Below are 24,006 nucleotides of genomic sequence, written 5' to 3'. Positions count from 1 at the left end.
TTGCTTCTCTTCCTCAGTTCACATCAGATTAAATTCTCCCCTGTCATACACACTCGCGCTCATTAGCTTCAAGGAAAATTAGTGATTGTTCCCTCTTCATTGGCACTGATGGGAGATTTCCATCGGAACTGCTTTTTATACAGAGAACCTGATTGTCATCTTAAAGATATTGAGGGGGTTTTTTTCCCTAAAAATTGCCTTTTCATGAAAATCCTTGGGTTTTTTTTCTTTCTCTGAAGCCCTGAGTGCTGAGACAGAGCATTGGGGAATGAGGGAAAAGCCAAATATTTCTGACTAACATCATCCCACAGTCCCTGCCCCTTTCTGCAGCCCAAGTATCTGTCTCTCTGTCGGGATCCAGAGGCTGCTGCACAGCCCACAGCTGCTGAAGGGAAGGACAACTTGGTTTTGCTGCCGTCAAATCCCCTGCTTCCAGGGTGGATATTTGTAACACTCGCTGGAGAGCGGCGGTGTGGAGAGGTCTCATCCTGCTCCCTGCATGGGGGCCAGGGCACACGGAGCTGAGCTGTTCCAGGGCTGCATGTGCACTCATGTGTGTGGATGCATCATGTCTGCTCACTCCTTTTGCTTCCCATCCCTGCAGTGCCCAGTTTTGCAGCCTGCAGCACAACCAGATCTCCCTCCCCACAGTGGGTCCCCCCTACGTCCCTTGCCACTCACACCAGCTGCTCCATCCCCATCATACACCAAGTGTTGGAAGGGACTGGTGATATTTATTGAGTTTTATTAACTCCCAGCCCTGGGAGGTTCTCAGCTCTTCTAGCTAATTCAGACGCCCGACTCCTGCCAGAGTTATAGTGATTGCCATTAAAAAGCTTGACATTTACCTTACAACAGTAATAAAATAATAATGCCTAATTTGGTTTACGAGTGGTATTTGCAGTGTTTCCTGTGCCTTGAGTGGGGGATATTGTGAAGATCTCTGCTCTGCTGATCAATTATGTCTGCTTAACAGCACCACTGTAATTCTTTCCTGTAATCATAACTGTCTTTCAGCAGAGCTCCTCCAAAGTTTTCCTCCGAAACACTAATTTTGACAGGAAAAGAAAACGTTTTCAGATACTTCAGTTTCCAGTGAATAACAAAAACTTCAGAGGTGAAACTTACTGGTGAAAAGTGAAGACAGACAAAGCTGGTGTCTGCCCAGATTTGCTGCATTTAGGTTTCAAGAATCTTTCAGATGTTTTCAGAGGCTGCCTGCAATTGCTTTCCATTAAAAAGTGATTTTTCTCCTCCAAATAACCTGCTGTCTTTCACTCATCAATAGAATTCCCTTCTGTTGTTGGCCTCTCAAATATTAACCCCCTCAGTGTGTTTTTCATAACAATTGCCCTGAGTTAAGGGGAGAGGAGCTGGACCCTGAACTGCTGCTGGGCTGTGGGGTGAGAAGGTCCTGTGCCCTTGAGCCAGAGAGCCCAAATGCCTTTGTAGAGAGCCCAAACCCCTCTGAAGGAAGCCAATACACACCAGGGCACACTGCACACACACTCCCCTATCACTGCACAGCGCTTTCCCAGAGCTGTTCAGCAACAAATCTTCTATCCCACTTGGGTTTCCCCTGGGGATGCTCTGACATGCTGGCAAAGCCCACGCCAGACCTGCTGAAAGCAATTTCTTTCTCCATTTCTCACCCTGAGCAAAACTCAATGTGGATTTTCTTCTTTTTTTTTTTTCTTTTTAGTGCAATTTTAATTAGTGCATGATGCACTCTGGGTTTTTATGAGAGTAAACAGCTTGGTAAAACAGTACATGCCAGCTCTTCTACACCAGGGAGCCTCATCCTGTTCAGACTAGAAACTTCACGCTGGATTTCTGAAAGCCTCTCTTCAGATGGGGTCACTTCCATGGAGGAACGATATGGTTTCAACAAATGGAAATTTTCAAACGTAGGAAAAAACCCAACAAATTAGCCAGGAAATTCCTAGCTAGGCCCATTTTGGGGGTAAGGCTCTGCAGAGGGATCTCTGTGGGGAAAGCTCAGGCTCCACGCTGCGTTGCATACATATGCACACACAGAGCCGTGCCCATCTACATACACCCACTCACACTCACATCCCCTTGTCACACAGACCTTCTCCCTGCCAGCACCCTCCGCTGCCCAAGCCCCTCAGCACTCCTGAGCACAAGCAAGCAGCCCCCCAAAAGCAGCAGCCTCAGAGCTCCGGGGCATATGGGAGCCCTTGCCCAGCCTGGCCACCTCCAGCCATCGGTGCACTGGCAGATGTGGGGGGCAGGAGAGGAGGTTAAACAAAAAGCTGGATGGGCTGGACACCAGGCAGAGGAGCTTCCTGCGGGCTGCTCTCCAGAAGCCTGGGAATCGCTTGTAGCCTGCACACAGCAGGCGCTGTGGGGCTGCCAGGCTGCGGGGGAAGCCGGTGGCCACGGTCACGGGGAGGCGGTGAGCCAGCCCTCCCTGCCACATCTGCAGCCCAGAGCCTCTCTAACTCCACCTCGGAGCGTCCTCGCACACGGAGGAGACCATGGGAGGGACAGCTCAGGAGAGCCCGGAGGACTGCCACTTTCTGGATGTAAGTTCAAGGCTCGCTTGGCCCCCAAGCAGCCCGTCAGTGTGACACACGTCTGATAAGCATGTGTACTCCCCTCTCTGGAATCATTAGTAGACCTCTGTCTGTCCCTGGTTTGTCATTCATTAGGCAGAAGCGTCCAAGACGTGGAAGAGGACCTGCACCAGATCCCAGACCTGTGGACTGCTCTTCAGCGTGCTGCTCATCTCTCTGATCCTGATATTTTTTGGTGTCAAATACCTTTGGAGCCCAACACCCAGAAAAGTAAGTAAAAGCTCTTTGATCAGCGCTTCCGAGTGCCGCTTCCCCAGACAGAGCTGTCCCCTTCCCCGACTCACTGAAACTCTTAACTACTCCCCGAAACCCAGGCAACTTTACAAGATGCATTTTATTAGACCACAAGCATTCAGGGGACTTTTAAAAACCTTTGTATTATTCATAACGAGCTTTTACTTTATACAGGCTGGGCTCTTTTCTCTGTCACCACATTCCTTCCCTAACTGACGATTACAGGGGATGGGAGCTATGCCACCAAGAGTTAAAGTTACTCTTATTTCACCGGCAGCAAATTTTATGACAAGTAAGAAAATATTTTCCATTTCATTTCAATTATCTTGCCAGAAACTGGTGGAAAAGTCATTATGCCACCGCATAAAGAGGAGAGAAAGCCAGGACGCAGCGGTGATTGATTGTCATGGATTATATTTCTTACTTTAATGTGTCTGCAACGTGAGGGGACGGTGAGATGGATTAGCTTTTGGAGGAGCTCCTGCTCACTGGATTGGGCTTATTTGCTCCCGGCTCCCCAGACAGACGCTTCTGTAAGTGCCGAGTGTGCCGGGGCGGCAGCAGGGCTGTGCATCTCCCCTACAGCTCTGCCCACTTCTGCCCAGCATCTTGGCAATTTTGCCAAAACCCTTTTATTTTTTTATCCCATACCCCAAACAAATCGTTTAACCTTGAAGCCTGCATGGTGCTCCTCATCCTCCTCCCCTTGAAGTTTCCATGCTCATTAGTCCCACTTTGTACCCCAGCGCTGGCAGGTTTTACTGAGTCTCAAGAGTGACTCCAAACTTCCCATGTGCAGCCAGAGGAGACTCTTTCCCATAGTGATATCCCTCCTCTCCTCTCCTCTCTGTCCTGAGCTAGAGCCACGCCAGCCTGCCTAGGCTGTCCTCCCGCCAGGCAGAGGAAGCACCCTGCTCACCAGAAACTCTGTCTTCTTATCAACAAATAGAAATAAATACCCCCCAAAGTAAAAGACAAAGCAATAAGAGCCATATGTGCCGCTGGGCTCCTGCCAAGACCATTATAAAGTCTCTACTGTTCCTCGAAAAACAGGATACATGCCAGCGTGGGGGGAAGAGGCTGTTAACCCCCAGAGCAGAGGTTTGCTCCGAGCAGCACAGATCCATTGCTGCAGCCTTGGAAGCACAAGACCTCCGTGTCCTCACTGGTGGGCACTGGTGGAGGACAGAGTACATCCTGATTCTGAAAGCCCTTCACAATGCCTGATGGGTCACAGCAAGGCACAGATATTCCTGTGGAGGAGCTGGAGGCTGATGGTCCCAGCGCTCGACATCACCACATGCACAGGGCAGCGGCTTCTGCAGCTGTCCTGGGAGTGCTGCGGGGACAGCAGGCCAGGGAGGCTGGAGCTTCCCAATGCTCAGAAATAGAAACCAAGGGGAATTCAACTCTGTAAAGAACAACAACAACAAAAAAACCCAAAACCCCTTCATGCCACTGGAGAGTGGAAAAAAATCTTTAAAGAAGACTTGTTCCCCTGAGAGGTGGCCTCGGGCCCGGCGCTGCCCTCTGCACGGCAGCTCCCGGGCGCAGCAGGGACACAGAATGAGAGGCTCGGTGCAGCCTCACAGGGGGATATATTTCAATGGTTCATGAGCGAGTGTCTTTTTTACCCTACAAAGCATCTCCCAGCTCTCTGAGCAACACAGAGGCGGCAATGGGTTAACTGGACGCTGCACTGGCAAAAGTAATTCTTCCTAAATGGAAAGGCACTCGAAGGTAAGGTGCCACCGGGGATCCTGCACTTCTAGAGATGATTTATGGCACCATGCACATTTTCTCAGTCAAAAACAAGGGGCCTTCCAGACATTTTAGGCTTCAGACTATTTTTACCGTACCATAAAATCCATTGACAGCTATATATCTTTATAAAAGCCTCCTGCTGACTAATAGGAGATGCTCATGGCTACTAAGGCACACACCACTCTTGAACTTTTAAGTAGACGTAAAGGCACCTGGCAGCTGTCCCCTGCACAGCTGGTTCTGTACCCAGGCTTCCTCCAGTGGTTGCAAAATGGATGATGCTTAAATATTAAGAGGCTTTGAATCCCATGATAGGGAGGGATGTGAAGGAACCAGGGGACTGTGGAAGGGGATTTAGTCTGGGTCAGCAGGCAGAGCCCCTGCCCCTCACCCGGGCATTGCTGCAAGGCCAGGATGCTCCTTCCCAAGCTCCACGAGGCATGAACAGGGCTTTCCCATCCCCATACCTCTGTCACTACCCCCTGCCCTGTGCACTTGAGGCACAAGCCCTTTGCCTCCCTATGACAACACTTGATTGGGAAAAGAGGCTCTCCAAGGCTCACCAGCTCCTGCTGTGCCAGCAGGAGCATTTTTGTGCTTCAAATAGCATCTGGCACTACTCATCATTTGAGGGTCAGGCATCCGCAGGGACTGGAGGGCTGCTGGGCTGGCAGAGTGCAGCGAGCAGAGGAGAGGAGAGGAGAGGAGAGGAGAGGAGAGGAGAGGAGAGGAGAGGAGAGGAGAGGAGAGGAGAGGAGAGGAGAGGAGAGAGGATGGCTGCACCTCTGGCTCTGTTCCCTCCAGCGCTGTTCCCCAGGCTCCCCACTGGGATGAGTGCTGCCAGGAAGCCGGCTGCTATGCCCTGAAGCTCTTCAGCAGCCCTCAAGGAGGTCTTTGATCTGCAGGTAATCCCTGATCTCCTTCAGGCAGAGACAGGCTTTTACCTCTTCCTTTCCAAGAAAAACAGAAGGTGCAGAGATGGAGCAAGAGGTCCAAGGATGTAGTGATGGAACAAGCAAACCAGGGATGCAGTGGTGGAGCAAGCAAGGCAGGGAGAAGGGAAAGCCAGGTCCCTTGGACTCAGGACTTCAGTACACAGGCACAAAACGCACCAGCAAGGGCTGAGCCATATGTGGTAAAGCTTCTGGTGCAAATGTGAGATAAGCATCTTCCCCCAGGCGTGACACACGTGTACCCCCACAGCCTAGTCCCATCCTGCCCTTCTTCCCAGCCCTGGCACCTGGAAACTGCCTCTCCTTGTGCCATCCAGGCTCAGGGATATCCAGGGTATGGGGAAGCAGGGCACCCAGCAGCAGCCCACTCGCCCACCAGCTGGTGTGTGAAATCAGGTAGGGGCTGAGACAGGTCTGGTTTCGGCCCTCACAGGTTTATGACATGGAGCACACATTCTTCAGCCATGGTGAGAAGAAGAAGATTGTGATGGAGATCGACCCTCTGGCCAGGACAGAGACCTTCAGGAGTGGGAATGGCAGTGAGGAAATCCTGGAGATCCATGACTTCAAAAACGTGAGTGCAGCAGTTTGTCCTCAGAACCCTGCCCACCGTCCTGCAGTGGGATCAGATTGGTCCCTGAGGACACGGTGGGATCCCTTAGGACACAGCAGGGTTGCTGGAGCAAGCACAAGGATGATTTGCTTCTGTGTCACGGAGAGCAATGCCCAGATGCAGACTCTCTGGGGACGCTCTCAAAGGAAAGGAGATGTGTATCTACACAAGCTTCCACCAGTATTTAATAGCAGCATGGTTCAGTTCCAACAAAATACATCCTAAAAGCAAGATCTAGTTATTGGATTTACCCTTGCAAAGGAAGGCAAACATCATAAATCTATCCCAGCCCAGTACATTTGTCTGTCTGGAGAACATTAAAACCTTATGACAATGTTGTAGGCTCTCTCTGAAACCTAATTAAAATTTGTAGGGAAATACCCTGTGCAGTGACATATGGCAAAATTTTCAGCTAATAGCCTAGCAGGAAGTGGGGGCTGAATGTTCATATAACCATAACGGTCAGATGCTATTCTGCCTATTTTTATTTATGATAACTAGAGCTCAGGATAGTTACAAGGAGAAGAGGAGCAAAGCAAAATTTTATGACTATCTGCCTTTAAAATATTTGTAAAAAGCTCTATTCTCCCAAACCATAAAACACAATACCCCTGAGGAGAATCTGTTAGTACATCTTAGCACCGCTGCTGAGCAGAGTGTGCACAAACCCATCAACAGCAAAAGCACAGCTAAGCCCTCATCCAGCTGTACCCTCTGCACGATGGAGTGTTTTATCCTCTCACTTTGCCCTGACTGCTTTCTTGGTGTTTGTTTGGATGCTGCAGGGAATAACTGGCATCTTCTTTGTGGGACTTCAAAAATGTTTCATCAAAACTCAGACTAAAGTGTTACCTGAGACAACAGAGGCCAAGATCCCCGAGCTTGAGGTAGGTGAATGAAATCCCCTGTGAAACCCACTCCTCTCCCTGGCTCTGGGAGCGTGGCCGCCATCCCCACCACCCTCCCATCTGCTCCAGCCTTCCCAGAGATGCTGCAATAAAGAAATAATGAGTTGTGATCGCTTCATAAAATGATCTCATTTCAGAGGATTGCTTCTAAAAACAACAAGTGGAAAGAGATGGGATTAGAGAGCCGACAGACAAAAGCCTCTCGGCACAATACGGGAGATTCAAGAACAATAATCCTGTTGTAGTCAAAAGGTCGAAAAGCAGCTCAGGATTAGCAGTCACCAAAAAGTCAATCAAATTGTTTTCTCCAAGAACTGAGCCTCATGTTCTCAAGCAGAATGAGGCAGAAGTAATGAATTTAAAAGAGCAGCCGTGTTTAAGCAATGCGATTTGAGAAAGCGCTTGGCTTACAGCCCTGGGAGGTGGGAGCCGCCTCCCTGTCCTGCAAGGACCAACCTCCCTCCCCTCCATGTGCCCCGTCGCTTCTTTATACCGTTTGACTTTTGCCCTCCACATTCTGCTGCAAGGAGGCTCACGCTGTGCATGCTGCGTGGAAAACAGCGTTTGGCTCTGCATTTTACTCCCCCTCCCACAGCATAACCTGGGGTGATGCTCAGTCGCCTGACAGCCGCTGTCCCTCAGCCCCATCCCTGTCCCCCGCGGTGGCACAGCCGTCCTGCCGCCCTGTTTGCAAGACAAAGGCTGTGAGCAGACCGAGTGCCCCCCCAGGAAGCCGTTGCAAATAAAACACCAGCAGGACACATGTTTGAGACCAAGTGTGGGCAGAACCATTTCCCTGAATCATGACCCAAATTCCCAGGCACCAATTCTTTGATTATGGTATAAGCAGCTAATAGATCTTCTTGGCTACTGTCGTAAAAGGGATATGACTTCCCAGGCTTTAGCAGAATATTGCCCCGAGTAGAGAGCTGAAATGTAAAACCCAACAAGATAAATGTAGATTTAAGATCAAGTCGTCTGTTCTCAGAGCCCAGTCGCTGCCAGGTCCTTCAGGCAGCACCTCCCGAACCCCGCAGCTTCCACCAGCGACTCCAAAAACCACTCAGACTGGGTCAGGTTGTGTTGGCTCATTCCTAAGACTTCCCAAAGCCATAAGGAACAATTCTATAAAAGAGAAATATGGCTCCAGACACCTTCTGGAGAGAAAAATACCATTTGCCAGCTTGCTCTATGGGCTACCATCACCAACATACACAATGTTGCCTTGGCAGATAGCTCAGCGGAGACCCATCCAATAATCTTTATATATCTCCCTCCCTCGGTGCCTGCCAAAACGTACCATGGACTAATGCAACAGCAGAGACATGCAGTATAAATTACAGAATAGGGCCGTGCAAAGAATTTCTGTGAGGAATAAATTAAAGTGTTTGATCACAAAATCGGTAGCAGAAGGAGAGGGAAATTAAGTAGTAAGAGCAAAGCAGAGAGGAGATGTTTTAATCTTGGGTTTTAAATGAGCTGGGGCGCTCCAGAAGGCTCTTCCAGATGGTGGGGACTGCACAGGAGAAGGCTCTTGAAGCATGGTGAAGGGAGGGAGGCAAGAGCGGGGTGGTGGTGGCTGAAAGCAGACAGGAGAGACAAGGCCTAGGGTGAGTGCCCCTGCGGGAGTGACCACTGCGTGTGCACCCAGTGAGCACCACAAGCCAAGGCAGCTGAAGTCCAGTTGCCCTCTGAGAGGAGAGAGGTGCCTCTGAGTAAGCAAAGGGGAGGAAAAGCAGACAGAGAGGGGATTGGGTATCTCACCAGGCCAGGGCAGAAATCTCGCTCTTCTTGCAGGGAGAAGAAATCACCACCACCTACTTTGAGCAGTCTGTGGTCTGGGTGCCTGGGGAAAAGCCCATTCAGAACAAGGAGTTCCTGAAGAGCTCAAAAATTTTTGACATCTGCAGAAACGTGACCATTTACTGGATCCACCCAACGCCGATTGCAGGTACAAGGAGCCACCTCCTCCCCAAAATGCTTGTGAGTCCCCTGGCTGGGACCAGCCCTGCCACCCACCCATGTCCTCTCTGCCATTTGCCCCAGTGCAACGTGATGCAGACCCATTTCTGCAGCCTCATTGTACATCTCAGACACAGACACAACGTTAGCCATGACCATGAGAGAGCACGGCCAATGTAAGAGCAGGGGCTGAAGTTTCTCTTTGCAAAGTGCTTGTCTGTGCAGACTCCCCACCGCCCTGCACTTTGCAGAATGGCTATCCCTCCTCATAACACAGCAATAAAGAAAAGCCCCTTTGTACCTGCAAAGAAGCTAGCATTGCTGGAAACTGGGACGCCTAAATCCTCATCACTGCATGAACATCAGAGCACGAGCAGGCATCTGCATCTAAATCACACAACGGGGTTGCCACCTCCAGCTGCTCACCACACAGCCCTCGCAGAGGTTGTGGCCTCCGAGATCCGCCAGCGTAATTACCCGCTCGCTCTAACCCACTTCCAGACGAATGAGCTAGTTTAAAAACCCAAGCAAGAAAACTCCCTCTGCTCTGCAGCCACGGAAACACATCTCATCCCCCACGGGTATCAGTCAGTTCATGGCCACCTGTGGTCCTGGGAGCAAGCAGGCGAGATCCTTGATACAGAGGGAGGCTGCTGTCCCCTTTCTGCTTCCTTGGGCCCTGCTGTTAGACTTCATCTGCAGCTGAGTTCAGCAAAGAAAATTAATGTCACTGTGGGTCTTACCTAAGCTATGGGTGCTGTAGCTGGGCCTCATCTGCCCCAAATCCTGTTCTTTTCCTGGGGCTGTACAATTATACCTCCCAGAAGTAGAGCCCATTTGCCTCCCCACACCCACAACCCCATGCAGGAGGTCCCACCACCCATGGGAATCCACCAACCATGAGCACAGGAACAGGACAAGCCATGTCTACCCTCTCCTCCTGCCATATTATCTACTAAAGCCCCTCTCCTCTTCTTGGCAAGAGCAAGAGACAGTGGGGTACAGCTGTTTGCTGGCGGGCTTTTCTTGCACCTTGGCACCAAATTTTAGTAGAGACACTAAGGCCTGCCACTGCATTTGTCCTCCTGCTTGCTCCCTGGTTGCTGACAGCACTGTTTGGGCTCTCCCTGTAGTTCCTGAGCTGGCCAAACTTGAAGGAGCAGAAGAAGATGACCCTGAAGTGTTTGTAGACAACCAGAGCTGGTTGGATGGGGAGAGCAAACACGAGGTGGAGAAGGACGTGCAGCCAGGACCCAAGCGTCAGGCACGGCAGCTCACGGAGGAGGATCTGCCCATCAATGACTACGTGAGTGTCAGCAATCACACCCTGGAGCACCCTGGTCCTGGCCATGGTCCCAGTGTGTCTTGGCTGTGCTTCTGGGGTGTCCTGGATGTACTCCTGGGGAGTCCTGGTCATGTTCCTGGGGTGGCCTGGTTGTGTTTCAGGGGTGGCTTAGTGTTCCTTACAATGTCCTGTCCACATCCCTGGGGTGCCCTGCCCATGCTTCTGCGGTGCCTGGGCCACCTTCCCAGGATGTCCTGTCCATGCTCATGAGGTGCCCAGGCTATTCTTCCAGGATCTCCTGCCCATGTCCCTGGGGTGTCCTGGCCGTGTTCCCAGGGTGTCCTGGCCCTGTTCCGGGGTGCCTTGGCCACACAACCCCCTTGCTGCACTGACAGTGTCTCTTCCCGGCAGTCGGAGAACGGGCTGGAGTTCCACCCGCTGTGGGACGAGCGCGGGTACTGCTGTGCCCAGTGCCGCCGCGCCAACCGCTACTGCCAGCGGGTCTGCGAGCCCCTCCTGGGCTACCATCCCTACCCCTACTGCTACCAGGGCGGGAGGGTCATCTGCCGGATCATCATGCCCTGCAACTGGTGGATTGCACGGATGCTGGGCAGGGTTTAGCGCCTGCCCAGCGCTGGGCTGCTGCCCCCTGCCCACGTTGCCACCCACTCAGCCACATCCTGGCTGCCGGTGAGTTGCGGGGCAAGGGGAGGCTGTGCTCGTCAGAGGCAACAGGCAAACAATAAACGTCTTGTATGAGCGATTGCAAAGAAAATGGAAAGTCGTTTAGTCTCAGTCTGTGATGCTTAATGGGTCTGAGAAGGGATCTAATTGCTCGGCTGCCTCAGCATGAGCATCCATAACTCAGGTACCGGGACTGCCACCTCTCGCCTCGCTGGGAACGTGCACAGGTCCCTAATTTGCTCCCTGTCAGCTCTGACAGTTGTTCAGCACGTCTTGACCCCGTTCCAGCGTGCTCTGATATGCACGGTAGTCATTAGCCACAGCTCAGAGGTGCTGGCAGTCCTTCAGGTGCGCAGTGCAGCACGGAGGCACATGGGTAAGGTAGACCTAAGAGTGGGCACAAAGAGCCCCAGGGGAACTGGGTGGCCAAAGCCAGAGGGATCAGAGGCGCAGAGGACCCCAAGTACCATCAGCTACCCCCAGTGCTGTGACCAATAAATGGTATAACCTGAGTTGCTTGATGGGAAAAGTAAGTCCTTGATGGCAGCCATGGTGTCCCCAGGGCTGCCAGGCCCTCCCTGCATCCCTGCAGCTCCCATGGGGACATGGGCACATTTTAAGGGCAGTTCCCTCCATTCCTGTTCACAGCTGCTGCGTTGATAGCATGGCTGGAATGCTGGGAACACAGCACAGCAGAGCTCCCCACATGGCATCCCAAGGGACATTGACAGCTTTGGGGACACCAAGCATTTCTGACAAGTCCCCCAAGATGTTTATCCCCCTGAGAGGGAAGATCCAAACACAGCAGGGACGTAGGAACTGTTCTGAACCACAGCCCTTTTGAGCTCAGTACATGAGACCCAAAAATACCCGAAGCTCCTGAGGGGAGCTTCCCCACACTGCTGAGGCATGAGGCTCAGTGGGCAAAGTCTTGCTGGTGAATTAGCCCAAACCTACAGAAAACCTTAAATCCACATTTCTTGCCTCAGGGAGAGGCTGAAGAGGAAGGCAGCTGCAGCAGCACTGCCCTGGCCTTTGCTCTGAGCGAGCAGCCAGCTGAGGGTGCACACCTTTGCTCAGGGCTGAACTCAGCTCCCAGGCTGGGTTGCTCCAGGCCTGCTGCTTCCCCACTGTTACACAACTGCTGTTATGAAGAAAATTCAATTACAGAAGTTATTTATACATGCAAGTGCACCAGTAAGCATTGAAGAACCATAAGCCGTGACGGCCCAGAGGTTACTGGCTAGCCTGTGGTGGTTTGCTGCTCTTTGCAAGGACTGAAGCAGAGGAATCTCCAGGAAGTGAAAAGCCAAGGAGTTTTCATAGAGTAAAATATCTTAATATTTATTGTGTCCCAGGACAAAAGAGTTCTACTCAATACATAAGATGAGTTAAAGCAGCACATAATACTGACAATCAAGTCACAGCTGACTCGGTGCAAGGACACCTACCAAGGTAAAGGCACCAGGAGCTACATCACCAACCCTCACTACAGCTTACAAAGAATCACTACAGCCTGTACTTTAAAAAGTACACTATAAAAAAACTATATAAAACCCAGGGCAGGGATCAGAGAGAGTTTGGCAACAAGCCGAGGCCTTGCTGAGCCACAGGCTTCAGGCAGACAGGGCTGTGTTTAACAGGGCAACAGCCCCATCTCGAGAGCAACCACATCCAGAGAGTGAGGGGAGGTGGAGGGGAAGCATCACCTTCACCAGGGAGGCACTAAAGAGGAGCACCAGAAGTACAACGAGGCTGCTGGCACCGTGGGTTGTGTGCAGCAGCAGCATCAGGGGCTGCGGTATCAGAGCAGCACGCGCCGGACCCACCACAGCTACATTAACGATCCCAGGCGGCGGCACAGCACAGTAGTGTGAGGACAAGTCCCTGAGCACACCAGGACAGCTGCTGCACTCGTTTCTAGGAGCTGGTTGAGAAGAAGATCAGTCAGTTCAAAGCAAGATTTCACAAAGTGGCATTCCAGAGTCAAACTGGAGGTGGAGGCATCTGGCAACCCCCCCGGCTGCGGAGAGCACACCCTGCGAGGCACAAGACAAAGCATTAACAGACAAGGCTGGATTTATACACAGCTTAAAATGACACTACAGACACACAACCTCCACATCCCTCCATGGGACCTGCTGCTGTGCTGGAGGTGCCCAGGGGCAACCAGCCAGCAGCCAGGGAAGCCAATGCAGCCCATGGACATACCCAGTCAGAGCCACAGTGCTGGGGGACAGCTACACCATCTCGTACTGATTGTTGGTGATGTACTGCGACAGGCAGCAGGCGAGGATGATGCCAACCAACTGAAAAAGAGAAGAAAAACATCCAGGCCTCAGAGGTAGCCCCAGCCTGGACCTGGGGTTTCAGAGGAAAAGCCTGACAAACTGCTCCAAGGTTGCATCAGTTTTATGAACCCCAAAGATAAACAGTGGGATTTGCAAACCACAACATGGGCTGCTCTGCCCTGCTTCCGAGTAACTGAGAGAGGCTGAAGCGGAGGATTCTGGCAGGCATCTGCCAAACAAGCTGCTCACAAGAGATGCTCCACGTCCCATCCTGTTGCATTTTGCTTCATGAAGCATCTACTGGTTTATGTTAATTTCAGAGACTACACAGATACCCTGAGCGTCACAGCCAATTACACAGCCACCAGAGAACAGCAGCCATCTCTCCCTGTTGCAAGGACAGCAGGGAAGCAAGGTTGCTGGTTTTGCATTAGCATCTGAAGGACACACTACTGTTATCAGAACGTGGCCTCCCAGCCCCTGCACAGACATTTAAGGACTCCTGACAGAGTTTGACCCACACAGGCAAAGTTAGAGGCACATTTGCATGATGGGTCCCTGCCGTCTGCACAACACAGCAAGGCTTGCTGAAGGAGTGATAAAAGCCAGGAACCAGTTACAACTCCCAGGCCTGGCATCAGCTGAGATGATTTGGCATCTGGGAGCACACAGCTCACCGTCTGTGTGTCAGTCACGTCTGGGTGACCCCATGGATGGCACAGCCCAGCTGAGGAGGAGACTGAGACGAGCAGCTGGGCACAGCAGAGCAGCTCCAGCTCTCAGGCTCTCCCAGACACAGCCCCAGCTGCAGCCAGGGACTGCTGGCTCCTGCTTCTCCCCCATTGCAGCACATCCGTTACAGGAAACACACGGCAACACACTCGTTACAGTAGAAATATCTTGGCGGAGCCCCTTCTCCCCGTCCTGGTCCCAATGGGCAGCTCCTTGAAGGTCCTGCCACAGCCTCTGCCTGCCCAATCACGGGGAGGGTGAATTCAAGCCCCTTCCAAAGTCAGGGCCAGCTGAGTTCACTCTGCAGCTGCCCAGAAAGCTGCCACTAAGCAGTTGAAGAGGAGCGGCTGCGCATCCCGCAGCCTCGGCACCTCGGGAAGCCCTACCGCCCGGCCCAGCCTGGAGAAGCTGGGGGCTGGGGCCTCTCATTTCCTGTCAAGATCAAGCACACTGCTGCAGGAAACATCCAACAGGATAATGATGTAAAGGAGAGGCTGGGGAGCAGGAGGGAGAGGATACAATCATAGGCTAAGCACAAGCAGCACCCCATAGGCATTGATAGGGACCCAGCCACAGAGAAGTGATATCAAAATGCCTCCATGATAAAAAGGGAGGAAAGGTCAGGGCACAAATTTGACCCTAGCAAACAGGCTCTGTTTGTTTTTTGTTTCAGTTGTTTCAGACAGGAGCTCTTCTCAAACAACCTGAGCTCATGGAAACAGAGCTGTTGCTTCAGTCCCTGGCTTTAAGAGACTGGAGACAGCACACTGGTGAGATTAAACTCAAGGAGATACTGCAGAGTAGCTGCTCCTCCCTGGCTGAAATAGGCTGTGCCTTTTGTACACACACCAGAGTTGGCACAGAGATAGAATAATCCCAGGCACAGGTGAGTTTCACTCTGCACGCACTCCTGCTGTGCCAAGTGAGGGAGACTTACCTGGAAGCATGCAATACCAAAGGAGATTCCTGCCACGATGCTCATTCTTGACTCCATCGTTGATGTTACCAGGAAAAAACAACCCTGCAGGGGTGGGAAAGCAAGCACATGGATCCAGTGCTTACCACCCACCAGAAGCACAAACCAGCACCTCCCTAGAGCACTGGCAGCTCCAAGGGAAGACGCTCCCAAGTGGGCAGCTGAGGGCTTCTGGCTGCCACCCTCCTGCCTGACCTAGGCAGAGCCTTTTCCCTCCCAGCCCAGCCCTGTAACCAAGGGGAGTGCTGCTTGGGCTGTTCCCAACAGAGACAGTGGGTTGAGCAAGGTGACTCATCAGATGAATGTCCCTTGCATCACCCTGTGCTCAGTAGGTCAGGACTTTGCACAGCTGCCTGGAGACGGCGCTACCGAAACGAATCTCACTGGGAAATAATCTCCTTATTCACCTGTTCTCCAAAACATAGCCCCCAGCACAAACACTTGGGTCCAGCTGGCCTCGTCTCAAGACATCAGAGAGGGCTCATTCCTCCCCACACTTCCCCTGCCTCCACCCCAGGGGAGTCCCTGGGCATCTGGATTGAGGGAACAGTTCTCCTTCCAAGCCTCCTAGGAAGGGCAAGCCCTGTCCTCCCCACCTCCAGGACTGGTGGGGAGACTCTTCTGAGCTTAACTTACATCCACGAACACTTTAAGCTTGGCTTTGCTCAGGTCTTTCAGATCCTCCTCCGAGCAGTCGTCCTGGCTCTTGCAGCAGCTCTGGGGGATGCCCCTCTGCCTGAAGTACTCAGTCCTCTCCCAGTCCGAGTAGTTCTGCACCCCACAGCAGCGCAGCTGGAGTGAGAAACACATTTGGGGAGCACAGTCACACCACAGTACTGATCACTGGGTCCTACCACCACTCTCACGGCTCCCTTGCCCTTGCCTCTCCCAAAACTACCAGCATCTCCCAAACTCCAAAGCCTGTGCTGCAAAAGGACCCCCAGAAACCATGGGTCTCCCAAGCCAGGGGGGCACGCACCGTTCTCTGGATGGTGTCGACGGCCTCACTGTGCCGATCTGCCGTCACGTTGTAGTCCCTCAGGGCCAGGCTGAGGTTGGCCTCAAAGTTTGTCTTGATCTGCAATAGAGAGGTGTCTGCAGCAGGACCATCCCCAGCCCGCAGCCCCACTGAGTCACCTGCCCATGGCCAGCAGCCTTCCCCCACACCCCCACAAGGAGAAGCTGTATTAGAGGGCAGGCTGGGACGGCCTATGGCAGCAGGGACGCTGCCTGCAATAACGAGGACATGCGTGGTGCAAAGTCCCTCCAAGCAAGCTGCTCCGTGGTGCAGGAACCCTCAAAGGAGCTTTAATTACGGAAATGGTTGCAGAAGACAGATCAAAGGCACAATTAAAAGTCCAAGGCTGCTTTGCTGCTCTGGTGGAGGGGCAGTGGGCCGTGCTGGGCAGACCTCATGCCCAGCTTTGTCCTTACAGGGACCTACAGTCCTTACTGGGGACCAAGCTGTTCTTTGGCTGGTTTAACCCCATTTTAACTAAACAAAGCACCACTCCCAGTGGCAACTCTGTTCCTCTAGTGCCATCAGCAATTGCACTTGGGTTAAAACCAGCATCCAACTCACTCCATAGCATCAGCAGAGAGCAGTGCCCACCCAGACTCACCTCGTGCCTGAAGACGAACCCCACGACAGCAGCCACCAGGACAATGAGGAAGATGAGGGACAGGAGCATGGCATACTGCGGGCAGAAAGGGAGGGATGGCACACGGAGAGAGGGATGAGATGGGGTAGGATGGGATGGGGTGGGATGGACAAGAAGGGATAGGGTTAGGATGAGATAGGGTAGGTTGGGATAGGACGGAGCTGGGATGGGAAGGGATGGGGTAAGATGCGTTGGGATGGGGTTGGGACAGGGAGGAGTGAGATGTGCAGGGATGGGTCAGGACAGGTCAGGATGGATTGGGAAGGGATGGGACCCTGTCCCAGCCCGCTGGAGGCCACCCACCAGCTTGAGCATCCAGGTGCTGCCGCGGCAGGTGGCGAAGCAGCCGAAGGTGCCCAGGAGGACGACGACGGTGCCAGCGCCGACGAGGACGAAGGGGACGTTGGTGGCCTTCTCGTCCAGCAAAGAGAAGTAGACGGCCAGGCTCACCTTGCCCCAGACGCCCACGGCCAGCAGCACGATACCCGACACCTGCGGCCAGGGGAAAGCTGTCGCGACAGGGCGGTGTGGCCGCGACACGCCGCCGGCGTCGGGAGGGCCGGGGCGCGGGGGGAAAGGGGCCGCAGCGCGTCGCTTACCCAGAAGATGAAGGTGTAGGTGAGCAGGACGCTCTTGAGGCAGGTGATTACCGGCTTCGTCTGCAGTCGCCGCGACGGGGACGCCATGGCCGACACGGGCCTGTGCGGCGGGACGGGCCCGCCGGGGCGGAGCCGCCCGAGCGCCGCCGGACGCGGCCGAGCGCTCACGGAAATGCCCGAGCGTGCCCGAAGGCGGCCGCGCCGCCCCAGCGAGGGCGCCCCCTGGCTGCCAGGCCGGCCGCTGCCCGCGCGGGGCTGCCGCTGCCCGCGCCCTGACCGCCTCACCCCGGGACACCCCCTGCCTGCCACCGCTCCCCTGCCCGTCCCGGGACACCCCCTGCCTGCCCACCGCTCCCCTGCCAGTCCCGGGACACCCCCTGCCTGCCACCGCTCCCCTGCCCGTCCCGGGACACCCCCTGCCTGCCCACTGCTCCCCTGCCCGTCCCAGGACACCCCCCGCCTGCCCACCGCTCCCCTGCCCGTCCCGGGACACTTCCCTCCCGCTGTGCCCCCCCTGCCCCAAGCTGCCTCCCTGCCCGCCCCAGGCATGGCATCATGCAGCCCTGGCCCCAGTGTGACCCCCCACACCTCCTGCCCAGTGCCCCCCTGCAGAGCCTGGACCAGCCGGGGCAGCCACCCTGTACCCCCAGCACATGGCATGGCCACATGTGCCTGTACTCCCAGCACATGGCATGGCCACCATGCAGGCAAGCAATGGGGAGCCTCCAGCCCACCATGGGATGAGCATCCCGGCCCTTGCTCAGGGCTGGCCCTGGGCTGCGGGGGGCTGTGGACTCCCCACCCCCCTGCAGCCAGCAGCCCTGCACAGCGGCTTCCCAGCAGCCCTCTCCTGCTCAAGACAGCTGTGTTTTTAATCACTGCGTTTACCGACCTGGCTGCTACATAATTAGTGTATTCAGGCAGCATGTCCCCCGCCACCACCCTCCGCCAGCTCTCCTACCTGTCCATGCCAGGTTCATAGCTTGTCACCCCTCACCCTCCCTGAGCTCCAGAGCCCAAATCCCAGGTGGCTCCAGCTCCAGCCCAACTCCATGGGCCAGGGGGCGGCGGGTCCTAATGAACGTGCTTTGTTACCTCTGCCTCGCAGGGGCTGAACTTCAGCTGCAAACAGACCCCATCTGGAAGTGTTTGCCTCGCAAGCGGCTGTGAAGCTCAGCGTCTGCAGCGAGGTCTCTCTCTCCTTCCTGGCAAGAGCTGGAAAAAGGGTCCTGGCGCCCACGATTTTGTCCTCAGACCCCCAGATCCCCATTCCTAGTGCCTGGCAGGGCTGGCACAGGCTCGGTTTGGCTCTCTCCTATGTCAAAACAGGCTCCTGGCTCCTCAGCTTGCAAAGAAAAACAACTGACAACCTTTTAAAGCCTCGGCAAAGCAGGAGGTGCATTGGGAAACGGGTGATCCTGGGATTTATTATTTTTGACAATCTCATCATTTGGGGCCTGACTCACGGCTTTTGAATGCTTGGGACGGGCAGCAGAAGGGAAAAGTAAGTTTGCTCAGCAGAGGCAGCACGGCGGGGCAGGAGGGTCAGGCGTCAGTACAGTGACAAGGCAACGGAGGGGGCCGTCGTCCTGTTTCCAGCCACTCTCCGTTCTCGCCGGGGCTCTGGTGTGGCGAGCGCGCTGGCTGGCCCCCAGCCCCCCGGCATGGCGCAGGAGGCGGCCCCCGTCCTGCTGGTTGTCCTCGCCAGGCTGGTGGCATCCACGTGGCACGAAGGTGAGGGCTGGGGCTTGCGGGTGCTGCGGGGCTCCTGGGGAAGGGCAGCTCGCGGGGCCCCGCTCCCGTCAGCGGCTCGCGGTGAGGAGGGAGGGAGGGACGCGACGCCGGGGAGAGCAGTGGTGCATGTGGGGTCTAGGCTGCCTGTCGGGGTGCACTGTGGGGTTCAGGGAGAAGCAGAGGGAGTTCTGGGAGGCATCCAGATAGGAGCAGAATTTCTCCCTCTCTCCATGAGAGCACAGCTTTCCCGCTGACTCCATGCTCCCGCGGGGCCAGCAGCCGGCAGATGTTTGCCTGGACTAAGTGCTCAGATCCAGCCTCCCCCGCAGCCAGGCAGCTGGGTCAGGGATTAAAAGCCCTATTTGGGGGGCTTTCCTCTTTCCTTGCTCCCGTCCCCATCTCCTCACTGTGCTGCCCACACAGCTGGCTGGGGATGCTCCTACCCAGTGCAACCTGGGCTGAGAACTGGCTCCTGTGAGAAGAAACGCAGTGTCTGCATGAGAAAGGAACGTTGCAATTAAATGGTACATTGCCTGCGGGGACACGGAACACACCATCCCCGTGGTCCCTGGGAAGCAGCCCTGCTCACTGGGTCACTGACACATCCCCACCATCAGCCCCCGTGGATGTCAGCCCCAGGCCTGCCCCGGGCCCCTCTGCTCCCCAGGGCAGCCCTAGCAGCGTGGGAAGAGCATTGGGATAAAAGGCTTGTGGAAACAAGTGGGCGACTTCACGAAGTTTGTGGGAAGCGGTGGGGAGCCGCTCTGTAATAAAGTTCACGTCAGAAAGATTTGTAATGGAGTTTCCTCCCCGTGTGGCAGGGCTGCTGCTTGCGTTGGCCTCAGTGGGTATCCCCTTCCCAACACCCGCGGCAGGGAGAAGGGGAGCTGGGTGCAGGCGCAGCGGTGCTGTCTCTTTCCCGGGGGTCCCTGCCCCGGCCGAGCATCTCCGCCGCGCCGGAGCGGGACGAGGGGGGTGGGCGGGCGGCGAGGAGGGGGCAGCGCCGGTGGAAACGCGGCGGAAACGTGAGCTCAGTGCTGTGGAATGCTGCGGGCGGCCGAGGCGGCGAGGGGCCGCGGGGAAAGACGCCAGCCCCCTCCCCTCGCACGGCTCCCTCCCCGGCCGCTGCTCCCTTGCCCACGGGGACAGAGACTGGCCCGCAGAGATGGCACAAGGCTGTCCAAACGCCAGCCGTAGGGCCAGGGTGAGCCGTAGGGCCAGGGTGAGCCTCTGCACAGCACCTATGGCGTGGGGCCGGCAGCGCTGGCCAACCCCCTCCAGCAGCTTCATCCTTCCCTGGGGCAAAAACAAGGGGCTGCATCCCTGCCAGCCCCCCGGCCGCATGATGTGCCTCTCCTCCCTAGCTTCAGCCAGAGGCTCTGCCGGGACTGGCAGGAGAGGACGGCTCTGTTCCCATCCCTTGGGATGGCCTGTGGCGGGGTCAGTGCCAGGGGAGGGGGCTGAAGGGCTTCCCGGCAGCGCGAGGCTGGGGGTTGGAGCCAGCCCATCCCGCGCCAGCACCCGTTTCCTGCCATAACCGCGGCTGCTCCTGCCGCTGTTTAGTCTGCGGGCTGGTGCCAGCGCACACCATGGCGCTGAGGGCTAGGCTCACTCTCTGCCTGCCTTAACCCTTGACAGCAGCCCCGAGGACGGCTGGACAGGGTCTGCCTGGGAATAAGATTGCTCACTGGGAGTTATTTTGGGGCTGGAGGGCACAGCTGCACGGGGAGGCATCATCACCTGGGTGCTGCTGCAGCCACGAGCCATCATGCACCCCTCACCTCTTACCTCATCCCCAGGGTCTGGCTACTACACGGCCGAGAGTCACACCAATGAAGTGTACGTGGAAGAAGCCCCCCCAGAGCCTGCCCTGGACTACCGCCGAGGTAACGGCACCCAAACCCAGCCCTCAGGTCCTCACGGGGAGACTGAGGCACGGCGGGGCTTGGTGCCCCCTTCACCTTCCTTCTCTCCCGCAGTGCCCCAGTGGTGTGCCACGCTCAACATCCACCGCGGAGAAGCCACCTGCTACTCGCCCCGGGGAGGCTCATACCGCAGCAGCCTGGGCACACGCTGCGAGCTGAGCTGTGCACGCGGCTACCGGCTGGTGGGGCCCAGCACCGTCCAGTGCCTGCCCAGCCGCCACTGGTCTGGGATGGCATACTGCCGACGTGAGTGTGCCCCAGCCCCTGCGGGCACCCACACGCCTGGCCGGGCAGCCGCTTCCCTCCCTCCTCTGCTGTCTCCCTCCCAGAGATCCGGTGCCACGTGCTGCCGGCGGTGCTGCGGGGCTCCTACGTGTGCTCGGCCGGTGTGCAGATGGACTCCCGCTGCGACTACACCTGCCTGCCTGGATACCAGCTGGAGGGCGACCGGAGCCGCCTCTGCATGGAGGACGGACGCTGGAGCGGGAGCGAGCCAATCTGTGTAGGTAAATTCTCCCCCTGCTATGCTCCCAGCCCCACACTGCTCGCCACGCAGGGATGGGCCGGTTCCAGCCCTGGGGTGCCTGCAGGTATCACCCCCACGACTGACCTGGGCACTGCCAGGTGCTGGCTCTTGAACCTCTTGGCACTGGGACCCCCATCCCTCCTGCTCCCTGAGTGCCATTAGCCCCAGAGCACCTTCTCCTGGGATTGGGGCACTCCGTGCTGCCTTTACAACAGCTTGCTGGCTCTGGGGTGCCTGGGCTGTGCACAGCACCCCTTGGGTGGCCCAACGCTAGTGCCCAGCTCTTACAGTCTAGCTCTGGCACCTGGCCATTCTCCAACTCCCTCTCCTCCCTCGGGCAGATATGGAGCCTCCCAAGATCCGCTGCCCTGACTCCCGGGAGCGGATAGCTGAGCCAGGCAAGCTGACTGCTACCGTCTACTGGGATCCACCCCGCGTGAAGGACTCCGCTGATGGCATCATCAAAAGGTGAGGGCAGACGTACTGCAGGACTGCAGGCACTGCCAGCTAGGGCTGGGGGCCACGCTGTGTGCCCCTTCCCAGAGCCCTGACAGAGAAAGCCATCTGCTGGGTGCAGGGTGATGCTGCGAGGCCCCGAGCCTGGCTCCGAATTCCCCGAAGGAGAGCACGTGATCCGCTACACTGCCCACGACCAGGCGTACAACCGAGCCAGCTGCAAGTTCAGCATCCGTGTCCAAGGTGAAGCAGGCTGCCCTGGGGCTGCTGGCTGCTCCCCTCCCAGCACTGGGTTCCATGCCCACGGCTGGGGCCACGCATGCCGCATCACCCCCAGCCCCCACCCCGGGCCACCCCCTTCGCAGTGCGACGCTGCCCTGTCCTGAAGCCTCCACAGAACGGCTATCTCTCCTGCACCTCTGATGGCAACAACTATGGAGCCACCTGCGAGTACCTGTGCGATGGGGGCTACGAGCGCCAGGGCACATCTCTGCGGGTCTGCCAGTCCACCCAGCAGTGGACGGGCTCCCAGCCCCTTTGTGCACGTAAGTGGTGGGGGGCGGGGGGGACCTGCCTGCAGCAGTGCCCAGCACTTAGGAGGATGCTGCCTGGCCGGGCAAAGGGGTGGGGAAGGGGCAATGGGGGGCAAAATGGCACCCCATGCTCTTGCCTCTCACCCCAGCCATGCAGATCAACACAGCGGTGAGCTCTGCTGCCAGCCTGCTGGATCAGTTCCATGAGAAACGCCGCCTCCTCGTCATCTCAGCTCCTGACCCCTCTAACCGCTACTACAAGATGCAGATGTCCATGCTGCAGGTGAGGAGACCCTCCCGCTGCCCACCTCCCCGTGCCCCCCAGCACCCTCTCAGCGCCCCCTCTCCGCAGCAAGCTGCCTGCGGGCTGGACCTGCGCCATGTCACCACGGTGGAGCTAGTGGGACAGCCCCCTCACGAGGTGGGACGCATCCGGGAGCACCAGCTCTCCCTCAGCATCATCGAGGAGCTCAGGTAGGGGAATGGGGAGGCTGTCCTGCAGGGGCAAGTGCCTGTGTGAGAGAAGTGGGGATGGGCAAAACGTGAGGTGGCAGCTGGATTTGTGGACAGTCCCTCTTGTGCAATGTGGGGACACCCCCAATAAGCCCAAATGCGGAATCACCAGACCCTCCAGAGCCCCGAGGAGAGACAGGAGCCGCCAGCCCGGGAGCACCTGAGCACGGCTGCGTGGAGCAGGCAGGCTCAGCCCCAACCTGCAGTCCCCCAGCCCTGACCGGAGGCTCCCCCTGCTCCCCGCAGGCAGTTCCTGCACCTCACCCGCTCGCACTTCAACGCGGTGCTGTTGGACAAGGCGGGTGCCGACCGCGAGCGCTACATCTCCCCCGTCAACCCCGACGAGCTCTTCGTCTTCATCGACACTTACCTGCTGTGCGAGCGGGAGGCGGCGCGGCGGGCGCAGGGCGGAGATCCCTGCGAGTGAGCGGCAGCACGGGAGCCCACGCTCCCGGACAGCCCCTCCCGCTGCCGGCCTCGCGGCCCGGACACTTGCCTTTCTGCTTTTCTAGTCACCCACCGTAACGGAGGACCAAGCGAAGGGGAGTGCCTCGGCAGCTGCGCCGGCACAGACAGGCGAGAGGGGACAGGGGCCGTGTGCTGGTGGCATCCCCGCTGCACAGCAAACAAGTAGCAGCCTCTAGCTGCAGGGTGGGATGGCTCAGCCTGGCCAGGACCACGGTGGGAGGTAGTGGAGTGCCTCTGGCCAAAGCCTGCGGTAGAGGGGAGAGGGAGGCTGGGCTGCTAGAGGAGAGGGGGCAGGGCAGGCACGGCAGCAGCACCGACAGCCTTGAATACAGAAGCTTCACCCTCCCCGCGGCCACCCTCAGCCCATGCACAGCCCGAACCCGCTCCCTCCCACCCTGGGGTCAGCCCTGCTGTCACGGCCCTGACAGCAAGCCCTTGCTCACGGGAAACGGCCCCATGCTCAGCAAAGCCAGTAGCAGCCTCCAGCCCCCGCCCAGGGCTCACCTTCCCCACCCTACCCTTCGCTTCCCCTTCCATCAGCCATGGGGCCGCCCCTCCTGGGAATTGTTTTGGCAGTAGAATATTAACA

The 24,006-nt window shown here is 56.5% G+C and overlaps 3 protein-coding genes across 4 annotated transcripts; 2 read left to right on the top strand and 1 right to left on the bottom strand.

Moving 5' to 3' along the window:
- Positions 1 to 2,479: 2,479 nt before the first annotated feature.
- On the top strand, positions 2,480 to 10,940 carry TNMD (tenomodulin). The gene is made up of 7 exons (XM_010203425.2): positions 2,480 to 2,549; positions 2,676 to 2,810; positions 5,985 to 6,125; positions 6,950 to 7,051; positions 8,870 to 9,023; positions 10,168 to 10,340; positions 10,731 to 10,940. Exons 1-7 carry the CDS (start codon positions 2,502 to 2,504, stop codon positions 10,938 to 10,940), a joined length of 963 nt encoding a protein of 320 aa, XP_010201727.1. The 5' UTR covers positions 2,480 to 2,501.
- Positions 10,941 to 12,320: 1,380 nt separating this feature from the next.
- TSPAN6 (tetraspanin 6) lies at positions 12,321 to 17,393 on the bottom strand. 2 transcript variants are annotated; one of them, XM_062006632.1, is made up of 8 exons: positions 17,263 to 17,393; positions 16,967 to 17,155; positions 16,625 to 16,699; positions 15,982 to 16,080; positions 15,639 to 15,794; positions 14,964 to 15,047; positions 13,215 to 13,312; positions 12,321 to 13,042 (listed from the first exon to the last, which is right to left on the bottom strand). In XM_062006632.1, exons 1-7 carry the CDS (start codon positions 17,347 to 17,349, stop codon positions 13,244 to 13,246), a joined length of 759 nt encoding a protein of 252 aa, XP_061862616.1. In that variant the 5' UTR covers positions 17,350 to 17,393; the 3' UTR covers positions 12,321 to 13,042; positions 13,215 to 13,243. The 2 variants fall into 2 exon arrangements, with proteins under 2 accessions (XP_061862616.1, XP_061862618.1); XM_062006634.1 differs by lacking the exon at positions 16,625 to 16,699.
- Positions 17,394 to 18,847: 1,454 nt separating this feature from the next.
- On the top strand, positions 18,848 to 23,985 carry SRPX2 (sushi repeat containing protein X-linked 2). The gene is made up of 10 exons (XM_062006680.1): positions 18,848 to 18,996; positions 20,796 to 20,882; positions 20,976 to 21,167; positions 21,251 to 21,427; positions 21,789 to 21,915; positions 22,025 to 22,146; positions 22,269 to 22,448; positions 22,586 to 22,719; positions 22,789 to 22,910; positions 23,196 to 23,985. Exons 1-10 carry the CDS (start codon positions 18,927 to 18,929, stop codon positions 23,374 to 23,376), a joined length of 1,392 nt encoding a protein of 463 aa, XP_061862664.1. The 5' UTR covers positions 18,848 to 18,926; the 3' UTR covers positions 23,377 to 23,985.
- The last annotated feature ends 21 nt before the right edge of the window (positions 23,986 to 24,006 follow it).

Source organism: Colius striatus, chromosome 13, assembly GCF_028858725.1.
Source record: "Colius striatus isolate bColStr4 chromosome 13, bColStr4.1.hap1, whole genome shotgun sequence".
In the NCBI taxonomy this organism is placed as follows: domain Eukaryota; kingdom Metazoa; phylum Chordata; class Aves; order Coliiformes; family Coliidae; genus Colius; species Colius striatus.
This window is presented reverse-complemented; position numbering and strand designations above follow the sequence as displayed.